Below are 24,150 nucleotides of genomic sequence, written 5' to 3'. Positions count from 1 at the left end.
AGTGTATGTAGAACTATCTGACAAAAGTGTAACCTGCCACATTAGCTCATATGAAATTATTCAGTTTGATTCTTATATTGAGAAACAAATCAGAAATATCACCTCACTCCCCTGAATACTCCCGCCTGCCTGATTAATAATTACTACCATGCTTTTCAACTAGATGTCACTAAAACCCCAAAACTTTAACTTCATTCTTTGTAAGTAACAGCAAATAGGTCACACTGGATCACAATAAGGAAGTACTAATTAATAAGTAATTCCATGTTGGTAGCATCGTGCGGATCCCAAATTGTATAAACTGTTCCAGACGATAAGCTTTTGTGTCGAACACACGATCAAACAGCGGAAATTCAACCTGGGGACCATTCAAATCCCAAAATACGAATTTGACAACATATCACTAAATAGTGAAACTTTATTAAAGTAAACCATTAGCTTTTAAAATGTAAAACACTTAAGCTGTTAGCAGTTTGTGATTCACAAGCTTAGAAAGCAGAAGGGAATAATTCAATATTATACAATTAAAGAGCTTGCATTTTATACAGGATCTTTCATTACCTCAGTTCACCCCAAAGCACTTCACAGTCAATTAAGTATTTTTGAAGTACAATTTCTGTTGTCATACAAGGAGCTACGATACAAGAACATGTACAAAGGTTGCTACAAACTTAGCCATCAGCATCCTTGCTTCTGATTGTACAGTCAAAATTCACAATTAATACAGAGCATGATGGATAATATTATACTTTTCCCATTCCTCTCCTCAAAGCGCCAACTCCGTTTGAGGTACAGTTTCACGGATGCCTGTCACGGTCGATCGCCGTATCTGAATGCTAGTCTTCTTTATTTGAACCGTGGAAGTGTCAGTAAGGTGATTGGATCAGTGCAGTTGTCACAGCCAAACCAAATCCTCTACTTACCTGACATCCACATACCTGTACGTGCAGCTTTCAGTAAACAGCACTAAAGAGTGAGGGGGAGCAGGCTAATACTGACTGGTGTCATTTTCAGAGGGTGAATCTTCTGCACTTAGAAAGATGAGAGATTGAATAATTTCCCCATTGGTACCCAGGATCAGCAGCAAATTCTCTCATGGGTCAGATAAAATATATTTAGACGTAGATTAAAAACTTCACTCCACGCTATCTCATGATAGACCTGATTTCCTGCTTCAGAGAAACACTAACTACCTGTAAGTCACCCCATGCCCCGATCTAAGTCACTCACTTAGAGTAACTATCTCACATTTTCCACATCAGCCACCCCTTGATTGCCAATCTTAGACCAAATTAGGAGCCATTTTCCACTGCGCTTCAGTGCCCTAAAAGAACAAAGCTGAAACTCATTTCACCAAGAATCCTGAAACCAAGCTGCCATTTAATGCTAGGTTTAGCTATTCGCCTCGCAATGTGTGTGTTTCCGGCGCTTGCCATCCACATAAGAAGGGCTCAAACCCATGCCTGTCGGTTGTCCAATACCATTCTCCTGGGAGGGTGCGATATCAAAGTTAATGGTACCAAATGATAGAAAACTAGAATTTAGTATGGTAGACTTGGTAATCAGTAACCAAAGCCGAGAAGGTTTGTCGTATCCCAAGATCTATTAAATACTGACTGGCAGGCCTAGTTATTGATGAGCCCCAGAGGAATGGACCTACCTGGGAATCCTCCCTCTCAGTTCCAAGTAATTCAGCAGGAGGCTTGCCACGGTCTGTTAAGCTGTAGAATTTTAATATTAAATTCTAGTGGTACCCATGGACATACAAGGAACTCGAGACCTAGACTCTTGGCAATCTATGTTTGAGTTCAATTGGGGGGCAGGGTGGACCGAGTGTGTGGATTCAGTGTCAGGGAGGAAATCTTTACGTGTCCAGATTTCTCAATAGTCTGTTTTACAAAATCTTCAGTTTATTGAAGGTTTTCCATATGTAGCAGTCATGAGGCAGGCCAAAAAACTGACAAATGAGATTTTTATTCTAACAGATGGGCTGGATTTGGTTCCAAATTTAAAATCTAGTTTTTGGGATCTCAAACAATCCCGTGGGCAATTTTACTTTTAAACGCCGTGAGATTCTTTTAGGGCATGTAATAATTCAAGTTGCCAAAACTCTTAGAAATTCATGGTTAGAAATGAATGGACCATGCTGAAGCCAGTCACGAGATGTACAGAGATAAACACAGATTTTAATATTTTAATTTCCCCGCCCCCACCCCAGCACTTCAGCAGTAAATTGGGATTTATGCAGTTAGTGCATTGAAGAGCTTGAACCTGCACATATATATTTTAGCAAATGCAATTTGCACATTCTGGGTGTGATTACCTTGTACACATAATTCCATTCACAAAGGAAGTGAATTAAATCCATCAGAAACCATTTTACGGTTGGCAACTAGAGACACCTTCAACAGCCATCGGCTAGGATGACTCTAGAACACAAATCAAATTGACAAAAAGAACTTCTAACACTTAACACACTGCACCACCAGTTTTTTTCTTTAACTCTCCTCGTTCTGTGTGTTTTAAAATGTAAGAAGAGTGCCTGCGCGCACAAGAAGTCTGAGCAGAAACTTAATGAGGTCAACAACTTTCTTTTTTACTGCAAGGTTGGCAACAGCCAAAGGTTCAGCAACTCATGAATTAAACCATGCTGTGTTGTGAAGCCAAACATATACTTCTACACTTAGCTTCCACTAAGTATTGTACAAGCAGATACTTCAAACAGAAGAAACAAACAATGGTGAGCTTTGAACTGAAATGACAGTGCTATTACAAATAGTTTGCTGAAGTGACATCGACTTGATGCACATAGCCGTACCTTCAAAAACACATGAAAGCAAATGCGTTCACTGACAACTGCAGTTGTTCTAACAACCAGATGGCAATTTTGGTGCAAACAGAAATTCAAACGCACGCAAGCCCTCATTTAGGTGTTCATCTGTGTTGCCAAAAGATTGAAAAATAAACAAGGTTTTATAAGTTTACAAATATCTCAAAGAATTCCAAAAATTGAATGCAAAACAAAACAGAATTAGATGCTTCTTTGCCCTCTTAATACCAGTTTCTGCTGCCAAGGTGATCTAGTTGTTGGCTTACGATAGGCTTATACTTTTCTTCCAATCTGGGACTTTACACGTTTTTATGTTTAAAACTCAAACCTTTTCTCAGCAGTGACTGAACAATTGCTGATTTGAGGTAGCAGAAACAAAAAGGGACCTGGGAATTCCAGCCCAATATTGTTGTCCCATTATCCAGAAGTACAGCCAAGTTCTCACTAAAAGTGCCAACCGATTTCTTGTTGCTCTGGGAAAAATATTTCCCCCATCGCCTTGCCACACTATCCTGAGGGAAGGGTTGCTGCTGCTTAGCTTTTACGATTCACACTTTCCATTCAACAAAAAAAAAGATCTTTTTCCCTTTCTTCTGCTGTTTCATTACTAAATTTTTATATGAAGGATGTTTACATTCACACAAAGTTAAAAATTCTGAAACCAGAAGATACTGGTGAACAAAGTCCAAAACATCTTCGACTCAAGAAGTAATCCCCATCCTTAATTAAATGGATCTGGTTTTCTTTGTTTTACTACTTACTGACACATAGGCCACCTCACAATTTCACTCTCATTCTAAAAGGTGCCAAAGATGTATAAGAATTAACACTTAGAAGTGTTCTTGTAGAAGCATTATCAATTCTCTTGTTTTGTTTAGCCTGCCAGCCACTTTGCGCTATTGTCGGAGGCTGCACAGTCTGCCCAAGGCCTGGCTCGTACCAGGCACGTGTTGATCTCTAGACAGCCATGGTGAGGTGTGTCCACTGCTCTCGATGGGAGGACTCAGATACCTTTGATATCAGAGATAGAGGGCAAGTCAAAGTGCCACCTGTCACTAACATCAACGTCGCCTGTAAATGATAAAAAAGATCAATAAAGTACTGATTTGATAAAATTCAAAAAACGTATTCCTTGAAACAATTACAAAATACTGATTTTCATATTCTCTTCTAATTATCTCCTCTCCCCGCCACCTCTCAACGCCTTCCCTACTAAGTAATAAAATCTGAAGTAATTTCAGTCATTGGCCTTCTATTTTCTCACGCAAATTACTGTTCTTAATGCTCAAACCGAGATGCTAAGCATCTGTGAGCTTGTCTGGGCCGTCAAGAGTCTAAACTTACACTCATCCTGCTTCCAAAATGCTGATGTGCCCCATTGATTGAGATACCAGGTGGTTGCACTGGTCAATCAGCGAGGCCAAGGGACAAAATATTTCCAGTTCTTAATTTCGAAAGTCAAAGCGCAGTTTTTGGGCTGAGACCAGCCACTCTTCTAGTTGTGTTGGGTAAGGAACGCTGAAGAAAATGGGGGGGTGGGGGGGGAATGAAAAACATGTCACACACTTACAAACTGTTACACCAATGCATTTTCCAAATGTTATTTAATGCGTGCAGACATTAACTTTTGGGTCTTTTTTTCTTTGTTAACTATTTCTTCCTGCATCCCAAGGCATCAATACCTTTCCTGCAGTGCTGCATGTGTTTCCAGTTTGGGGTTCCCAGCCCCAACAGAACCTAAGATTAGATTCCAGTCTGTCAGTCAGGAGGAGGGTAGCAGGCTGTATTTATTGACCTACTTTCTTTTTTGCAATAAAATAAAGTTAGGATCAATGGCTCTTGCGAACATGTCAATACTTGCATTTGAAAATCTTTGGGTGGCATTTCTGAGAGTGACAGCTGCCCTCTGGTACATCAATCAAGTATTATTAATGGGAGAGCGTCAAAAGGAAACAGTGACAGGCAATTTGATCACAATACCAAGTTTGATCCTGCCCCCCATCAGACACTGAAGTGTATTTTCAGCAGGGGTCACTGCACACAGTAAAAAACAAATGAGAATCCTGGTTGCCTTTTGTCTCTTTGGCTGCTAAATCCAGCTGCGGGCTGCAATTGTTACCTTGAATAACAACTGTAAAAACTGAGCACCAATCCTAGAACCTTCCTGACTCAGTTTAGAAACCTGCAGATTTATCAAGGGAGTGAGCTGTCTGTTTTCAGCGTGATGAGGTATTCATAAAGAGCCGCTGTCATGCAAAGCCGGTGGTTACAAAGGTACAAAAGAAGTTAGCTTGCAATTGTCTGGGAAATAATAAGCATATAAACATGCACGTTATTGACACGATGGCTGGATGGATTTAGGCTGTAATGTGAAAGGGGAAACAAGAATGACTTACAACTAATCAAACCGCCAAACCCTACCGCAGCATTAAATAAAATACAGCCACAAATATAACTTTATCTATTAATCAGTCAGCTATATCTAAGCCTAAGACTTGGGCATGAAATTATCACTAGAAGCTCCTGCAGAACCTTCCCTGTTCTCTCTCCATTCACATTTATCTGTACAAAGTCCCACTAACTAACGCCTTTTGCATGATTTCTTTCACCTGTGGTGTGGCACCTCTTGTGCCAACATGTGCCAAGGATATCTGCTACTTTAAAGCTTTCTCACTGAAGAACTATTCTTGTGTATCAGCTATTGCTAATCATGTAGTAACATAATTAGACAACATATCCCGTAACTAAATGACTGGTAAGTTATCGGGTGAGATTCTCTGATGTTCTCCGCTGCGGGTTCCTCGGCAGCCTGCTGTTGGCCGGTGGCAGGACCACCTGTCTCTGCCGCAGACAATGTCAATTCCCACGGAGACCACCCACGCCGTTGGGAAACCCGCGCCCGTGGCAGGGGTGCGCCGTTGGCGGGCCAGGAGATCCCGCCAGCGTGAACAACTGGAAGATCTCACCCATAATTTTAATTCTGGGGTTTTGGCGGATAAATAAAATGAATGGCTTTCACAAATGAAAGACCATTTGTCTTATGGAGTCGAAATACTCCAGTATACGTTCTAAATCTATATTTCATCAGAGGTATGAAGCACGGCAATTATTAATACATGTGTATAAATTCATCAATTATAGTCAAAAAAAGAAAACAAATCAAAGATGCTGGAAATCTGAAGCAAAAAAATTGGAAACACTCAGCAGGCAATGTGTCTGTGGAGAGAGGAGCAAACATTTTAGCTGTGGAACTTTCCAAGTCTGATGAAGAGATAGCACCTGGAAATTCATCCGTACTCTCAATAGGTATTTCAGCACTTCATATCAATTTTGGCAACCGTGTGCTCAAAAGTGCACTCTTTTCACATCATTATTGCTTAATTTCAAATAGTTAAAAAAAATATAAATTGTAGAATTTGAATCAAGATTTTTACTTAATAATAGTGCCCAAGTGTTGCACTTGCACAGCACCTTAAAGCTGGCCAAAAATAAGGATCTTTAAATCGCGGCTGCAATATTCTCATGTTCTGATGATAGGAATGATGCCTTTCACACATTTCGAGCATGTGGTCTGACGGCTGAGCTGCTTATTAATGGAAAGGTTGGCTCCAAGGTTGGAAGCAGAGATCAGTCAATAATGGGCAAAGTAGGATTTATGAACAATGCCGAACACTTTTGTTCCCAAAACTGAAGGTAAGAACAGTTTCATAACTCCAGCTTATTCTACTGAATGGGAATGAAATGATCAAGGCTTCAACCCCACCCCCCCAAATCAAGAATTGACGTTGACAGTAAAATTCCAATAAATAACTTTAATGCAGTCATGCTGTTATACTTTTATACTTCTAACATTACTGCAAAATTACCTTCATATTTATAAAAATAAATTGTAGAATGAAGTTCAAAGATTTCTCAAGTTGGTGGCATTACCCAACCAAGAAGTCAGAGGAGGTTATCTTAACAAGCAAGGCAATTAACGACAAGCTTTGCTGGCGACTGTTCTCTGCATTCAAGTGCTTGAGTCAATCTTCGTATTCATGAGTAACTCATTCCTAACTGTTCTAGAAAAAAAAGTTTGAGATATGCAATTATATTGCTAAAGTCACTTCCAAACCTGGTTTTATTTGTCATATTATCCATGGACAGGACTCCGATAAAGGAAAGGCTGATCTTTCTGCTGAATAGACTCTGCTTTGTATCCCCAGAATTTGAAAGGCTTTATATTTTTGTTTGATAAAAGCAGATTTATTAAATGTCCCAGAAATTAGTCGGGATAGAAACAAAAGAACTCTATCCTGCACAAACGCAGTTGTCCCTGGCTATCACCGCCTGGCCATAATTATCAATAAAACTTCCTGAAACACAATGTTTACTGGTCTCTGCAAAAAAACAACACGGCCGTAAGTGATGGTTATTGCATTAAATAAAATTTTAAAAGAGCCGAATGGGGATTGTATCTCTAGAGTAAGCGTCTCCTTGTAACTGAACTTGAAATATAAAACCTACAAGATCAAGCTGGTCCCGCAAAGGTCATCATGATGACTGATAGTGTTGACATCTATTTTGTTATCCATCGGCTAGTCCTTCTAGCCATGCAGACCACGAGAAACTTGTTCAATTGTGGGAGATGTGCAGCATCAGGATTTTAATCAATGAGAGTTCTGAAGAGGAGTTGAAACTTTCTCTCTCTGCTGATACTGCCAGACTTGTTGAGTCTTTCCAGCATTTTCTTCAGATTTTTCCCAGTTTTTACTTCAGATTTCGAGCATCCTTGCAAGAAGATTTAACTTGTTAAAATAACTAAATTAAGTTTAGCATAAAGTGGTGCACAAATCTGATTTACAATGCCACCCACAGCTGATTTAAAAAAAATAAATAACGAGCATCAAAATGAAAGGCCAACTCATTGCATGGATCTACGTGCGCAGCTAGAGTTATTAAAATAACACGGGTTTTTGAAAAGGGATAGTAAGAAAGAAAAAAAAATTCTAACAAGCAGCACAAATTGAATCAAGATTTTATTCAGAACTATTGTACCTTTTCACCTGCCATTTGCTGGATTGTTAAAGGTTGTCTGTCATGTGAATGCTTTTAAAAAATCAGAATGCTTCTTGCCATTTCTGGCACCATTTACAGGAATCACAGTGCAAGTAATGACTACAGTCTTGGCAAAACTTCAGGATCATAAATCAACTAGCTTCCCATTTTATCACACAGATTGGATGCATCTTATTGAAAGAATGGTTTGTCATTTGGCCTATTCGATTTGTACATTTTTTTTCTACCTCTTGTAAAATCCATCATGAGAGTTTCAAAAACTGGACATAGAGCATGCTTTCCTCTGAATTTTAAGTGCATTAAAGTCAGTCCTGATGTTACACATTTCCCAATGTATTTGGATCTGGTTACCAGCATAACACTTGCATTATTTTGAAAGGAAACTACATAAAGTTAAATTTCAGCAACCAATATAAGCCAACCCTGGGCTATTCAGGTTTAAAATAGAAATATGATGAAAGAGATACTGTGCTACTTCATTGCAGCAATTCCCTTCCATAATGCTAACTGGACTTAAATTTGCCAGAAGATAAGTTGCAAAGATCAGTTCAATAAACACAGACATATTGCCTGCATGCTTTCATTTTACCCTTGAGTATTCCTAAAAGTTCAGAGATTTAGCATTCCCAAAAGTTCAGAGATTTATATTGTTTTCAACAGCAATCAACAGACTGTTTTGGGAAACTTTGTCCAGGAAAGTACATACACAAGCATATACAAATCACTGGATATAAAGTAAAACATTAAATGAAGCTACTTGTTTTTTATGGAAGACAGGTAAGAAGTGAAAAAGAATATCTGTCTTTATATTGCAACCTATACATACAAAATAAAAACTATTACAAAGTTTCACAAGGTAAACAGTTTTTTGTAATGTTCAATTTTGTACGTATCAATCAAAACATTTGGGTGGTAATTTCAGGTTTGAAGTTGATAAAATTAAAAATTTAATTTAGAGACATGACTTAATTACAAGGCGGAACTTCATGCTGAAATAGGACCTCAAAGATGTCGACACAAGGTATGAAAATTCCTTTCTGTCCTGCATCAATATCCCCCACCTACATTAAAAAAAGTGACACCTCCTATCTTGAGGATGTTTTCAATTCTCCCCGACCAATTAAAAAGATCGAAAGACACAATTTCCCACTATCAAAATATTTTGTTGGTGCTATATTTTTATTTTAAAGGGTGCACTGCGTAATTGGATTTTGCAGCATTTCACAGCAAAAATCTGAAATAAAAATACTACATAAATTATATCCACAAACTTCGAAGTGAGCTTCTTGAACAAAATCATTTTCATCCGTTACTGATGGTTTAATTTTAAAAGCTTATATTTTGGAAAGGAAGCCAAACGGTTGCGTTGATAAGCATTTTTTGTTTGTCAATACGACAACTTTTAAATTCAGATATAATCTGATTAAAGGTTACAAATGCATTTTGTAAATAGTATATAATCCTTTGCTTTGAAGTTAAAAACAAGTGAAACAGGATGCAATTTGGGTGCAACGACTGAGCAAACCAGCTGATTTTGTATTTACAACAGTAGCACCTATCTCTGTATCACCCCAATTGGGGTGAACTCTCTTAATTCATAGAACCACCTAACCCACAGTGGCTCTATCAGCAGAAAACAGTGGAAGCACACAGCAAGCCTATTAGAAACTTTTTCATGAAACACATGTTAGTTGTGGATATGCGCCCATCAGAATTGTAAAACAGCAGTAAAGAGTGAAAACACTTTTCTGCAATTTCTGTTGTAGATTCCTACCATCTGCGGGAATGAATATATTTTGTCGACACAGACATAATAGGCCGAATAGCTTCCCTCTGTGCCGTAAAATTCTATGATTTTATAATTATTAAACTCGTAATTTAAACCTAGTTTTCTTCATGGAAGCAAACCCTCTGAAAATAATTTCTGACAAAACAGAAATAAATGCTAGCTCATTTGCTTTAGATTTTATTAAAATTCTTACTGCATGTCCCATCGTGGGCTAATTCCCCTCAACACTATTTCAGCAAAAACACAGCAAACAGGCCTCTGTTAGTTGGAGTTCAAGAGTGACAACTCGAGTCTCCCTTCTGCTCACCACAATCTCCCAACATTTGAGAAAAGAACCAATCTGTGTATCAACCAATCGAAATCAAAAGGAAAGAAAGAGCAGAGAAACTGGGGAAATTTTCTGGAGTTTATTTTGGACTTGTACATCTGAAGTAAATCCGCATTCAATGTTTCTAATTCAAAGTTAACGTCAACCTACAAACCAAACTCTAGATAATGCAAAGATAATCTGGCACTAAAGGATCAGTCCCAGGACGAATTCCAGGTAAATGTTGTGCATTGATCATGTTACTTTTCTTCTGCCAAGATTGAGTTTCTGCTCCTTTGATACCAATTCAATGCCTTTCCAGATTTTAACATGTCTATCAGATTCCCACATAAGTGTGTCTGATTTAATTTTAATAATAATAAATACAATCTTTATTATTATCACAAGTAGGCTTACATTAGCACTGCAATGAAGATACTGTGAAAAGCCCCTAGTCGCCACCCTCCGGCGCCTGTTCGGGTACACAGAGGGAGAATTCTGAATGTCCAATTCACCTAACAAGCACGTCTTTCGGGACGTGGGAGGAAACCGGAGCACCCGGAGGAAACCCACACAGACACGGGGAGGACATGCAGATTCCGCACAGATAGTGACCCAAGCTGGGAATTGAACCCGGGTCCCTGACACTGTGAAGCAAGTGATTCAACCTACCTTCACAAGCATAATCTCTTCCCATCGTCCTAAAACCCGGTTTGCTGCCCAGAGCAGCATTCAATGCCTATAAGCCTACTGACCCTAATCAATGTCTTGCATAAGTTCAAGATCACTTCTTGCTTTTATTTTCAACACCTCTATAAATAAAGCAGAACTTTATTATATTCTTTTATTCTTTTTCATTTTGTCAAGCTCCCCAATTTAATACTTCAGTATCATTACTCATGTCCAAGGGCAAATAATTTAGATCAACAGAAAGCTTCCAAGTAGATCTTGGTCACATCCCATTACCCACATTTTGTCAATTTAAAAACTAGTTTACCATTACACTTTGCTTTCTGTTCCCTGGCAATCATTATAATTTTAGTTACATTCCCTTTAATATGTACTGAATTTATTAAGTCTCTTTCATGATACCTTGTCAAATGCCATTTGAAAATTCTTATAAAAAAATCAATGTTGCATTTATCGAACTGATTTGATTTCCTCAAATTTGTCAAATGCAACTTGCCTTTCACAAATCATTGCCAAATATTTCTGATGTGATTTTCGAACCATTCACTAATTTCACGGTTTTCTATGCATTCTAGAAACTCATTTATAACTAAGCCAAAAATAAGGAGCATATAACCGTATATTATCCTCTTCCCCATTTAAAAAATAAGCAGATATGTAACATTTGTTATTGTCTAATCATTTGGCACAAGCCCTATATTTTCATAATGTCCACTACTTAACAGATTATTTTTCCATTAAGCCAGGCTAATATTCTGATCCAGGAAGTGAAAATTAGATTTGGAGGGACAATGTAACACAACTTGAAACAATAATAGTACAACGTGTAAGTCATTTTTATTTTTTAAAATACATGATTTAATTAATACTTAGGATTACTTAATACAGTGAATCAAATACTGTCATATACTTTAACTTGCATGACTTTTTGCCTGCAAACTATGGTCTGTACTCCCCACTATTTTCAACAACTGGAGTCTTTTTGCCCTCATAAGAGACAATGAAAACTCTTCACTAGAATAATCATCTTCTAAACCACTCTTCCATACATTTCAGCTGTACGTAATTTCCTTAAACAAATACGTTGAAGCCACATGACCTTTTTTCACATCAGGGTCACCCCCCCCCCCCCCCCCCCCCCCCCCCCCCCCCCCCCTCCCACACCACCCACGCACTCAACACTTTTCACCTTCTGTTATGCCACATTGGGCAAAACTCCTATATAATCTTTGGCACGACTACTCTGCGGTTGCTTGCTCACTAGTGAGAAAGAGCAGTGTGTCACACACATTCCCCAATAATTTCTGCTTCCCCTGGTTAAACTACATTTGTGTGCAGAACTACACGCATAAACCTACACTCCAAACTTTACCATACAATGCTTTAATAAACCAATGCATGTTGTCATCAACAAAATTACTCCCCATCCTTGGAGCCATCATTTCCCTCCCCCTAGATTCTCTTCTCCCCTCATGCTGAAAGCCCTCCAGTACCTTACCCAAATAATTAGTCTACATAGTTGCTGAACATAATAAGTATCTCTTGAAACAGTTTTGTCCTATTCAAAACTGATAACTCATTTATTACGCTTCATGTTAAATAGACCTGCCTGAGTTCCTGTATCATAATTTCGTAAATTGCATTCTTTGATTTTTGAGCCATTGTAACAGGTTATCTGGACCAACTCTGCAGAATCTCTTCATGATTTAAAAATTTTTATTATGTCTCCCGGACGTCTCTTCTTTTCTAATGATGGAAATCTCAATGCTTCGAGCATTCTTACAGATCATTGCAGACGAAGAGAGTCAAGTTCCCATCACTTGTTCTAATCGCTTTCCCAAAACTAGCATGAAAGTTTGGAATTCAGACACAAGCTTTTTTTTTGTTGCACAACTTAAGTGTAACGTAGCAGCAAAATTAGCATAAGCACCCTGGCATTCCTGCACCCCAAGAGAGATCAAGTGAGATTGAAAATACTTCAAACAGAAAATAGATTGGATCCTGGTGTAAACTTCACAAACATAATCCTTACTTACAATATAGGCATCTGATACTTTTTAACCAATGAAAATATGTAAGCAAAGGTACATATAACCTGAAATGCCACACCACTCTTTTCGTGATATTTTCATTTGAATTGACCAAACAAGAAAGAGCTTCCTACTTTACAACAGTCTTAAACTTTCCAGTGCCTCTGCACAATAGTCTAAAATAAGGCAACATAACCATAATTAGAAAGAAGGCAATTTTAAAGAAGTGCCAATTTTTCTTTGTATTGTTCAATCAGGATGCATGGGAATAAGATGTGAGAAGCTCTTATCAAGGAGTGCTGGTTCTTTATGGACAGACACATAATTACAACTTGACAGATCTAGTTCCATTTTGGTTCTGTTGTGGGTAGAAATGCAAATAAATAAAAAGAATTTGCCTGCAGAGAGGAGAAATATTGGAGCGACATTTAGACTGCTTGTGCACAAATAATAATGGTGACTTGAAGTGTAATTTTACCAAGGACTCTGAATATAGTCTATCTGCTCTTTTCAGTGAGCCAGTCCGAATGGTTCAATGCTGCCTTGTGGCACCTCCCTAATCATTTTTTAAAAAATCATTCATCCAAAAATGGGTCTCCCCCCAACCCCCCTGAAAATAGGCTGAGTAACCCGTTGGAGTAGCATGCACATTTTAATATAGTCATATCCAATGACAACTTGCACTTTTATAGCGCCTTTAACATATTAAATGTCCCAAAGCCCTTCAGATGTATAAATAGGCAAAAATTGATGTTCAGCCAAAGGAGACATTTGGAGGGGTGAATAAAAGCTTGCTCAAAGAGTTGGGTTTTAAGGAGGATTTTAAAGGAAGAGAGGGAGACGGAGAGGTCTAGGAAGGAAATTCCAGAGCGTAGGGCCCAGACAGCTGAGGGCATGGCAGCCAACGATGGGGTGAGGGGGTGGACGAGGAGAGGGAGCAGATGCACAAAAGGCCAGAGTGGGAGGAACGGAGAGTTCTTGGAGGGTTGTAAAACCCTTACCTCCCCCCTGTCTTGAAGATAAGATCAGCATTTGGTGCTCCTTTAGGGTGCTGATACCGTGGGCGCCGCTCTCGATTGGTGTTTGCAGGAGCTGGACGCTGTGCCAGGGACTGCAACATCTCTGCAAAAATCATTTTAAATCATCAGTAGAGAAATTGCAACTTAATGTTTCACACTCACTTTGTAACGCTTCACTTTCAAGCTGTCTTTTTAGCAAAAAACAAGTGACGAAGAAAGCGATGGTAACAAAACAAAAAGCCCATCACACAAAGTAGCCAAATAAAAGTTCTCCTCGCCCTCACCCATCAACCATAAAGACCCTTCTGCGAGACACCAATACTGATTTTCAGCATATGGTCCAATAAATTACGGTTGGTGAATCTCACATTTTGTTTTTCGCCACAGACTCTGGTTGGAGTATGATTAGACAAGAACATAACGTATGAAACAGGAGCAGTAGGCCCTCCCGCCAGATCCAGGATCTCAACAAGATCATGGTTGATCTGGCTCTGGCCTTAATCAGATTTCCTGCCTGTCCCCATAATCCTCGACTCCATTGTAGACCAAAAATCAGTGTCTAACACGCACAGGTGGCTCTTATTTAGCTCGCTCTAAGGCCCTTCTCATCATTACACGTCTAAATCACATCCTTGCTCCTCACCCAATGTCACCCATAACCATCCCATTGCTTGACGTGATAACAAGCAGTGACTTCACCCAGTAGTCCCCCAGGGACCTTGAAGGTTTTCTTTCCGTTTGTCTTTATGCTGTACTCTAACACAGAAAAAGCAGTTCTTCATAACACTTGAATTAGCAACAAGTGGTGCGGTATAGATGATTGAAATCAATGGCTACATCGTTCTTGCAGTGCAGAGAAAGTCAAAACCAAGGCAAGACCTAGAGGTGAATAGTTTAAATGCTAAAAGAATTGTTAGAAAAATGTAAATTTAATCTTGTATTCATGCAAAAGAAAACATTTATTTTTGCAACAACAGAGATGCCAATCCCTCACGTTACTTGAACAATTCTTTCCAGCCAATCCTTGAGACTTAAACACGTTTGGAACAAACGGATGCAATTGTGAAGTCTGCAACTGAAACCAACAAAGCTAATATCACACCTACATGAACCAATGTGCAGAATAGATTATTCACAAGAATATAACATTGAACTTTTCCTTCAATATAAAGCAGTTCATGCTCAGTTCAGGTTGAGGAACTCCTTTTCTTGAGAGACTATGAAGTAACACAATTGGGACCCTGACGATGGCTTAGAATCCATATAATCCCGACAGTGCTGGAGGCCATTCGGCCCATTGAGTCTGCTCCGAAAGAGCACTCTACCTAGGCCCACTCTCCCACCCTACCCCTGTAACCCCACGCATTGACCATGGCCAATCCACCTAACCTGCACATCTTTGGACTGTGGGAGGGAACCGGAGCACCTGGAGGAAAGCCATGCAGTGTCACACATGTAGTCACCCAAGGCCGGAATCAAACCCGGGTCCCTGGTGCTGTGAGGCAGCAATGCTGACCACTGTGCAGATTGTGAAAGCAGAAGCTTCTGTATTGGCGGCTAAGCGTCTCTGATCTGCATTACTTTGGACTGCGCCACAATAAAACAATTTTGGGAAAGATGTTAAATAGAACACAGTCCAGTGCAGCAATCCACAAATACCATGGAGATCTCTGTTGTAATTCTAGTAATTTGAGTGGTTAATTTACACATAAACATGGGATAATCCCAGTCTTGCAGATCACTGAGAATACAACGTCTATTAAAAAACATTGAAGTCTGGAACAGACTTGCAATAGCCTGACAGCACTCACCATTTCAAGCTGAGACAAGGGGAATGAATGTTGGCAGCGGGGAGAAGGAAGAGATCTGTGACCTGTGAAGCAGCCTCCAAGTTGTGGCTTTTGCAAACTGGAAAAAGTCTTCAAAGTTTCACTGCTCTGACTTTCAGGAGGGAAAAAAAATACGACAAACGGCAATATTTGACTTAAAAATGTCTCCTGCTATACAACCAACAGTTAAGATTCAGAACGCTGCAGGTGAAGGGAATAAAGAAACCAAGGGCGTGATATAAAATTATGACATACAACGCAGAGGAAAGGACACTTGACTAAACAATGCTGCATATTTCTTCAGTGCTGTTCTCTTTCAGCTCCCCATCCCTCTGGATAACAGTGAATCCTATTTGTATTTTGTAGAGCATTTACAGAAGAATGACTATAACATTACGATGCAAGAAGGCTGTACAGAAGTGAATGTAGAGTGGTTTGAATTTCTAGAAGCATGCACTTATCTAGTTTTGTACTGCATATATTTTGCTTTTGTGAAATTATCTTAAAAGTTAAAATGGGTAACATGCTACCTTCGCAAGTAGCCACATGGCCATAAAATCCTTAAACTGAATTACTGTTGTTAAGAATCTGCTGATGTTAAATGCGAGAGTGTCCCAAAACCCAGAAGGGTAACTTGCAACACTGTTCTTAGTGGTTATTCATGAAGGCCCACCATCTCAACCTTGCCCCTCGCCTCAGGTGCGGTAATCCTCAGGTTAAATCGCCATCAGTCGCTCTTCCCCTCAAAGGACAAAGCAGCCTATGGTCATCTGGGACTATGGTGACTTTACCTTGCCTCTTAAGTGGTGCAAATTTTCAATTTGGTATACTGTGAGAAGAGAAAAAGCAAACCAGGGAGGAATAGTCCAGTCGTTTTGTGATCAATTAATAAAGAATATTTATTAAGTTAAGTTAAAAGAAAACAGCACAACAAGAATAAGACTATAACAGTGCACTTAACCACACTGATGGCTATACATACAGTATTACATGAATTTACTCCTTTGTTCCCACCTACATTTCCTGAACTTTGAGGTGCCTCTTGTTCTCAAACATCCAATATCATATAAATTTATGAGCGCAATGCAGCAGTTAAGTACCACGCACAGGTTATTTGTCCACGTTTGGGAATCTTCTCGGTTCAAATTTTGGATTTTAACTGGCTGCCCTTTTAGCAATAACTTTGTTTTCAGAGGAGACTGTTCTCTAAAATTGGGTGTGGCTGTGATGGTAGCTGCTGCGACTGTATCCCTTTCTGCAGTTACTGTGCTTATGGATATATCATTCACTTTGATGTTCCCCACCCTGTGGATCCTGCTTTTTAGCGTTCAAATGCCAATTCTCTTTTATCTCCACTTTGAATTTAATCGCTTCTATACCGCATTGTTTTCCCTAGTCACGTTGGTAAACACTTGCTTTTCTCACTGGTACACTAATTATCAAATCAAAACCCCTTCAGTCAACTGCCCTTATCAATTCCACTTTTATTTTATCCTACTTTAATTTTTCATCTTAATTTCCCCCAATTCTTAACACTGTGGTATTGTCCTTTTTAAACTTATTAACATTTCTTATATTTTTGCCAAAACTTTCTTAAATATGTTGAGATCTTATACAAGATCTTACGCCTCCAAGGCCATCATAGAAGAATTTTAATGACTCAAGTGTTTGTCAAAGCATCACAACTGAATCACTTCTGCCTCCAATTTGAACTTTTTCTGTGCTGCCAGGCATAAGTTTTAAATTACTCTAATGGGTACTTATTAGCATGATTCCAGTTAATTCACTAGACAAGGGTGCCTTTGCCCACGTAAATAATGCTGACCACGTATTCACATTATTTCCTCCAATGCATGATTATAAAAATTTACGTTTTGATTCTTATTAAATATAGTATTCAAATGTTCTTCCTTCCATTCTTTTTCCTTTCTTCTGCTTTCTCTCTCACCTACTTTCCGGAAGAAGGTGGGTGAACTTGCGGCATGGGTTGGTACCTGGGACTTCGATGTTGTGGCCATTTCGGAGACATGGATAGAGCAGGGTTAGGAATGGTTGTTGCAGGTGCCGGGGTTTAGATCTTTCAGTAAGCTCAGGGAAGGTGGTAAAAGAGGGGGAGGAGTGGCATTGTTAGTCAAGGACAGTATTGTAGTGGCAGAAAGGACGTTTGATGAGGACTCGTCTACTGAGGTAGTATGGGCTGAGGTTAGAAACAGGAAAGGAGAGGTCACCCTGTTAGGGGTTTTCTATAGGCTTCCGAAAAGTCCCAGAGATGTAGAGGAAAGGATTGCAAAGATGATTCTGGATAGGAGCAAAAGCAACAGGGTAGATGTTATGGGGGACTTTAACTTTCCAAATATTGACTGGAAACGCTATAGTTTGAGTTCTTTAGATGGGTCTGTTTTTGTCCAATGTGTGCAGGAGGGTTTCCTGACACAGTATGTAGATAGGCCAACTAGAAGCGAGGCAATATTGGATTTGGTACTGGGTAATGAACCAGGCAGGTGTTAGATTTGGGGGTAGGTGAGCACTTTGGTGATAGGGACCAGAATTCAATTAAGTTTACTTTAGTGATGGAAAGGGATAGGTATATACCGCAGGGCAAGAGTTATATCTGGGGGAAAGGCAATTATGATGAGATGAGGCAAGATTTAGGATGCATCGGATGGAGAGGATAACTGCAGGGAATGGACACAATGGAAATGTGGAGCTTGTTCAAGGAACAGCTACTGCGTGTCCTTGATAAGTATGTACCTGACAGGCAGGGAGCAAGTGGTCAAGCAAGGGAACCGTGGTTTATTAAAGCAGTCGAAACACTTGTCAAGAGGAAGGAGGCTTATGTAAAGATGAGACATGAAGATTCAGTTAGGGCGCTCGAGTGTTACAAGTTAGCTAGGAAGGACCTAAAGAGAGAGCTAAGAAGAGCCAGGAGGGGACATGAGAAGTCTTTGGCAGGTAGGATCAAGGATATCCCTAAAGCTTTCTATAGATATGTCAGGAATAAACGAATGACTAGGGTAAGTGTAGGGCCAGTCAAGGACAGCAGTGGGAAGTTGTGCTTGCAGTCCGAGGAGTCAGGAGAGGTGCTAAATGAATATTTTTCGTCAGTATTCACACAGGAAAAAGACAATGTTGTCGAGGAGAATACGGAGATTCAGGCTACTAGACTAGAAGGGATTGAGGTTCATAAGGGGGAGGTGTTAGCAATTCTGGAAAGTGGGAAAATAGATAAGTCCCCTGGGCCGGATGGGATTTATCCTAGGATTCTCTGGGAAGCTAGGGAGGAGATTGCGGAGCCTTTGGCTTTGATCTTTAAGTCATCTTTGTCTACAGGAATAGTGCCAGAAGACTGGAGGATAGCAAATGTTGTCCCCTTGTTCAAGAAGGGGAGTAGAGACAACCCCGGTAACTATAGACCAGTGAGCCTTATTTCTGTTGTGGGCAAAATCTTGGAAAGGTTTATAAGAGATAGGATGTATAATCATCTGGAAAGGAATAATTTGATTAGAGAGTCAACACGGTTTTGTGAAGGGTAGGTCGTGCCTCACATACCTTATTGAGTTCTTTGAGAAGGTGACCAAACAGGTGGATGAGGGTAAAGCAGTTGATGTGGTGTATATGGATTTCAGTAAAACGTTTGATAAGGTTCCCCACGGTAGGCTACTACAGAAAATACGGAGGAATGGGATTCAGCAGTTTGGATCAGAAATTGGCTAGCTGGAAGAAGACAAAGGGTGATGGTTGATGGGAAATGTTCAGAATGGAGTCCAGTTACTAGTGGTGTACCACAAGGATCTGTTTTGGGGCCACTGCTGTTTGTCATTTTTATAAATGACCTGGAGGAGGGCGTAGAAGGATGGGTGAGTAAATTTGCAGATGACACTAAAGTCGGTGGAGTTGTGGACAGTGCGGAAGGATGTTACAAGTTACAGAGGGACATAGATAAGCTGCAGCGCTGGGCTGAGAGGGGGCAAATGGAGTTTAATGCAGAAAAGTGTGTGAGGTGATTCATTTTGAAAGGAATAACAGGAAGACCGAGTACTGGGCTAATGGTAAGATTCTTGGCAGTGTGGATGAGCAGAGAGATCTCGGTGTCCATGTACATGGATCCCTGAAAGTTGCCACCCAGGTTGAGAGGGTTGTTAAGAAGGCGTACGGTGTGTTAGCTTTTATTGGTAGAGGGATTGAGTTTCGGAGCCATGAGGTCATGTTGCAGCTGTACAAAACTCTGGTGCGGCCGCATTTGGAGTATTGCGTGCAATTCTGGTCGCCGCATTATAGGATGTGGAAGCATTGGAAAGGGTGCAGAGGAGATTTACCAGAATGTTGCCTGGTATGGAGGGAAGATCTTATGAGGAAAGGCTGAGGGACTTTGTTGCTAACTTTTGGTTGGTTCAATTGGCTGTTTTATAACCTTTGCTCTAGAGTCGCCAGGTATCTTTATGATACCACCACAAGGTTCAAGTTCAAGTAATGATCAATAACTCAACACACCAGTTAGTAAGATTCAAATCAAAACACATTTATTATACACAGTAAATCACTACTCATGCATAAACTCTACTTTCTAGGCTATTTCTATCATTAACAGGCCTATACTTAGCTTCGGACTGGCCCACCAGGTCAGGGGAACAAATGGCCTTTTGTTCAGTCCTGAGTCTGCGGGATTCAAAAGCTGGTATGGACTGGTAGCTAGGAGCGCCTATCTCGTAGCGAGCGTTGACTTGAGACTTACTTGCTTGGAGGCAACAAGACAGGTGACTGTCAAGGGTTGGTTCAAGTCGCTGAGTGACCCTGCCAAAGAAGGACGATTTGAACTTGGGGGCTTTACTTTATAGTCCCCAGGGACTTTCCGCCCTTCGGGGCGGACCCCGTACCTGGTTCCAAGTGATTGGACTACTTTCCGATCACTTGGATCGATTTCTCCAATTCTGGAGCGGTTCCCTGATCGCTAGGCGGTCCCTAAATGTCCGTTGGCCTTCCTTTGTCTTGGCTCCTGCTGGCGCCGAGGAATCTGGCTTGGCTTTGTTTACCTTAACTGTTGCCATTGTGCCTGGGAATCGCACATTACTATGTAGATGGCTGCTGGTTTCAGTGCTGTCTGGTTGTTTTGCAGGTTCCAATATACGTGATCTCTGTATTTGCTAGTCTTTGCCTGTGTTGGCTGAATTTCCCTTCAGCCCTTGCGGTTCTCCATTTTAAGTCGGGAAGTGGCCAACTCAGGTGGCTACAACTTGAGGCTGTTTTTGTTTGAGAGAAGGTGGTTAAGAGGTGACATAATTGAGGCATACAAGATGATCAGAGGATTGGTTAGGGTGGACAGTGAGAGCCTTTTTCCTCGGATGGTGATGTCTAGCACGAGGGGACATAGCTCTAAATTGAGGGGAGATAGATATAGGACAGATGTCAGAGGTAGGTTCTTTACTCAGAGAGTAGTAAGGGCGTGGAATGCCCTGCCTGCAACAGTAGTGGACTCGCCAATACTAAGGACATTCAAATGGTCATTGGATAGACATATGGACAATAAGGGAATAGTGCAGATGGGCTTTAGAGTGGTTTCACAGGTCTGCGCAACATCGAGGGCCGAAGGGCCTGTACTGCGCTGTAATGTTCTATGTCCTCGAGGTGCGTTGATTTTGTTTCAGAGTGTCTGTCTCGAGGCGGAAGAGCTATCACATTTCCCAGGTGGCTACTTTATAATGCAATTGATTGAATGATTTTACCCCTACTTGAGTGTGAGACTACACCATCAACTCTGTGAATCGCCAGTTTTACTGTGATAAAGCAGGTTGAGTTAGCCCTTCTTCAGTAAGAATGAGTCCAACTCGTTCGACCTGTAGTAACTGCAAACAATATGGATAATGGAAATGGCAACCATGAGCCAACCAATTCTAGACTTTAAATTTTTAAAAACTCAACCCCAATCATATTGGAAAGGTGAATATCCATTTCCGTAAACACAGGAATTTTCCTGTTGTCACTCGCCTGAAGGAGAGTACAGCGAGCCACAAATATTGGGGGTGAATTTAAGCCCTCTCTCAGTCTGTGAGAAACTCGACAGGAGCTCAAAATCTGGAGAGAATCGTAAAACATGATTCGCTCTGGCGTGATTTGACTTTTGGAATCCTCCCCTCTGCCCCCAACTCCCCCTCATCAGTGGAGTGGTGTGAAACGTGCAGTGAGAGCTTGGGAACATCATTGTGATACATTGGCATGTTCTTTTGTACAAATAGGAATGGGCAATCAGGGGGAGCCTCAGGGGAGAACCTTTGTTCGAGTGTGTGTGTGTGTGTGAGGGGGGGGGGGGGGGGGGGGGGGGGGGGGGGAGGGAAAGAGAGAGAGAGAGAGAGAGAGAGAGAGAGAGAGAGAGAGAGAGAGAGAGAGAGAGAGAGAGAAAGGGGAAAGAAGCCCTATTCCCGTAACCCCACTTAACCTGCATATTTTGGACTGTGGGAGGAAACCGGAGCACCTGGTGGAAACCCACGCAGACATGAGGAGAATGTGCAGACTCTGCACAGACAGTAATCCAAGGCCAGAAGTGAACCCTGGTCAATGGCGCTGCGAGGCAGCAGTATTAACCACGATGCTACCATGTCGGGTCACGGGCGTACTCTCGAGCAGCACAGGTGTTGCAGTGCTGCCCTCCTCAGTGCCGGAGACGTGTCGCTCACAGAGAGGTGACTGGCAGGTGCCAGATACCCTCTGGGTCCCAGATGGCCCGGACACCCCGGAGGTCCCCGGGCTGCGATCCTGCCGACCCTCTTCCCATCAGGTTCCCAGGTGCCCCTCCATGGGATAGAGGGACAGCAGGAGTGAGATCCAGAACCTCCGCCGTCCTCTGGCACAGACACGTGGATTCCCACCAGTACCTGCATCATGTAGGTGAAGCCCTCAGCCATGGAGCAGACATCCCCCGGCATGGAGTGAACCCCCGAATTAATGTCTCCACTGCGGACCCCACCCTTGCCGTGTTGGCCTTGTTGTGTTGGAGTAACAGCACCATTTCCTTGGACAGAAGATGGTTTAGGGGGGATTTGAAGAAAAACCTATTTACCCAGAGGATGCTGATGGTCTGGAATACACTGTCCGAGAGGGTGGTAGAGTTGGGTACAGTTGGGTTGCCTCACATCCTTTTAAAAAGTACCTGGATGAGCACTTGGCACGTCATAACATTCAAGGCTATGGACCAAGTGTTCGCCAATGGGATTAGGTAGGCAGGTCAGGTGCTTTTCATGCGTGGTGCAGGCTCGATGGGCTGAAGGGCCTCTTCTGCACTGTATTATTCTGTGATTCTGGGATGGGGCACCTTCCTGTCAGAGGAAGGATGCTATCATCCCTTTTGATTTGCATGAATCTGCCTTTGCAGTTCCATCAGCTCCGGGACAACTGGACCCAGGGGCATGTCATCGGCTAGGGGCTCAGGAGTGTCCAGGACCCCACCGTCCCTCTGAATGTCGGATCCCTGAGAGGTCCTGTCTCCACCTGCTGTGAAGCATCGACTGTCAGGTGCTCAGCAGTGAGTGGCCCAGAAGCCTGCCTACGGGGTAATCCCACTGAGCTGTGTGAATCTGTGCTGGTGAAGGGTGTGGGTGACAGATGTGATGCCTATCCATTAGTTATATCCGAGAAGTCTCCATCAGAGCTACTCGGGTCTGGTGATTCCAGGGGGCGCGAGGATGGTCCAGGCTGATTGCCCTGAAAGGGAGGGGACATATTTACTCACGTGAGGCTTGATGAATGATGGTTTGTCATTAGGATTCTCACTTTTGCTCGCTGCCCCCCCACTTCACCGAGCACAGACACAGTCAGGCTCCTCCTCGGCCAGATCAAGGGCTCTTTCCTAATGCGGGGTCAGGTTCCGGAGCACCTGCATGACACTGGGTGGCTGTCCCCTCTCATGCCGGTTGTGCTCGAGTTTGTCCTGCAGAGTCACAGATGCGGAGTGTGTAGGCAGGAGTCCTGCCAGTCCAGATGTTTGAGGATTAACATGCGTGGGTCTGGAGTGGGAGCAGGGATGTGATGAGCAGAGTTAAGACTGGGGGGCAGCATGGGTGTTGGAAGAGGGCGTTGTCACCTATTGGCAACCCACGAGAGGGCTGAGAGATCCGAGGGCTGGGTGATCAGCTGTAGTGAAAGACTGCAGGTGGCAGACCTACCCTGGCCGCGAAGGTGGTCATTCATCATCTTCCTGCACTCCTGCCCCATCCCCTTCTGGAGAGAGCTGCCACTCACCGAGGCAGCTATTGCCTCCAGGCGGGGGTGGATACCTGCTGGTGGTCCGCCTCCCGGATCTGGATTGCGGGCACAGGACTCCCCACCTCTGCTGCACACCATCCAGGGGTCTGGTCAGAGCTCCCTCCATGAAACATGGTGCTGGCTTCGTGCTGCCACCCCTCCCATGGATCTAGAACCAAATGTTGGGCAGTGGTGGGAAGGTGTTTATATGGAGATTCCCAGTCTGTAGATTCCCTCAAAGTTATCGAAAATCAGTGGGAGGGCGCCAGGAAAAGGGCGTGATTTTCGTGGGGAGAAATCCCAACCATCACTCGTTTTGTTTTTGCTGGGACTGACACTTTGCCATTTTTGATTCCGCCCATTATT

At 41.9% G+C, this 24,150-nt stretch overlaps 1 protein-coding gene across 6 annotated transcripts in view; it reads right to left on the bottom strand.

Annotated features, from left to right (window-relative positions):
• Window positions 1-400: 400 nt before the first annotated feature.
• The window catches only part of upf2 (UPF2 regulator of nonsense mediated mRNA decay), a 148,647-nt gene continuing 124,897 nt past the window's right edge, over window positions 401-24,150 (bottom strand). For 3 of the 6 annotated variants that reach the window (XM_072471012.1, XM_072471009.1, XM_072471010.1), the window contains one exon: window positions 11,836-13,826. In XM_072471012.1, coding sequence (XP_072327113.1) covers window positions 13,527-13,826 — 300 coding nt within the window. In that variant the 3' untranslated portion in view covers window positions 11,836-13,526. Of the gene's footprint in view, window positions 3,902-11,835; window positions 13,827-24,150 lie in introns of those variants that run through there. The other 3 variants (XM_072471011.1, XM_072471013.1, XM_072471014.1) reach the window with 2 other exon arrangements.

This window comes from Scyliorhinus torazame, chromosome 13 (genome assembly GCF_047496885.1).
Source record: "Scyliorhinus torazame isolate Kashiwa2021f chromosome 13, sScyTor2.1, whole genome shotgun sequence".
NCBI classification, from domain to species: domain Eukaryota; kingdom Metazoa; phylum Chordata; class Chondrichthyes; order Carcharhiniformes; family Scyliorhinidae; genus Scyliorhinus; species Scyliorhinus torazame.
This window is presented reverse-complemented; position numbering and strand designations above follow the sequence as displayed.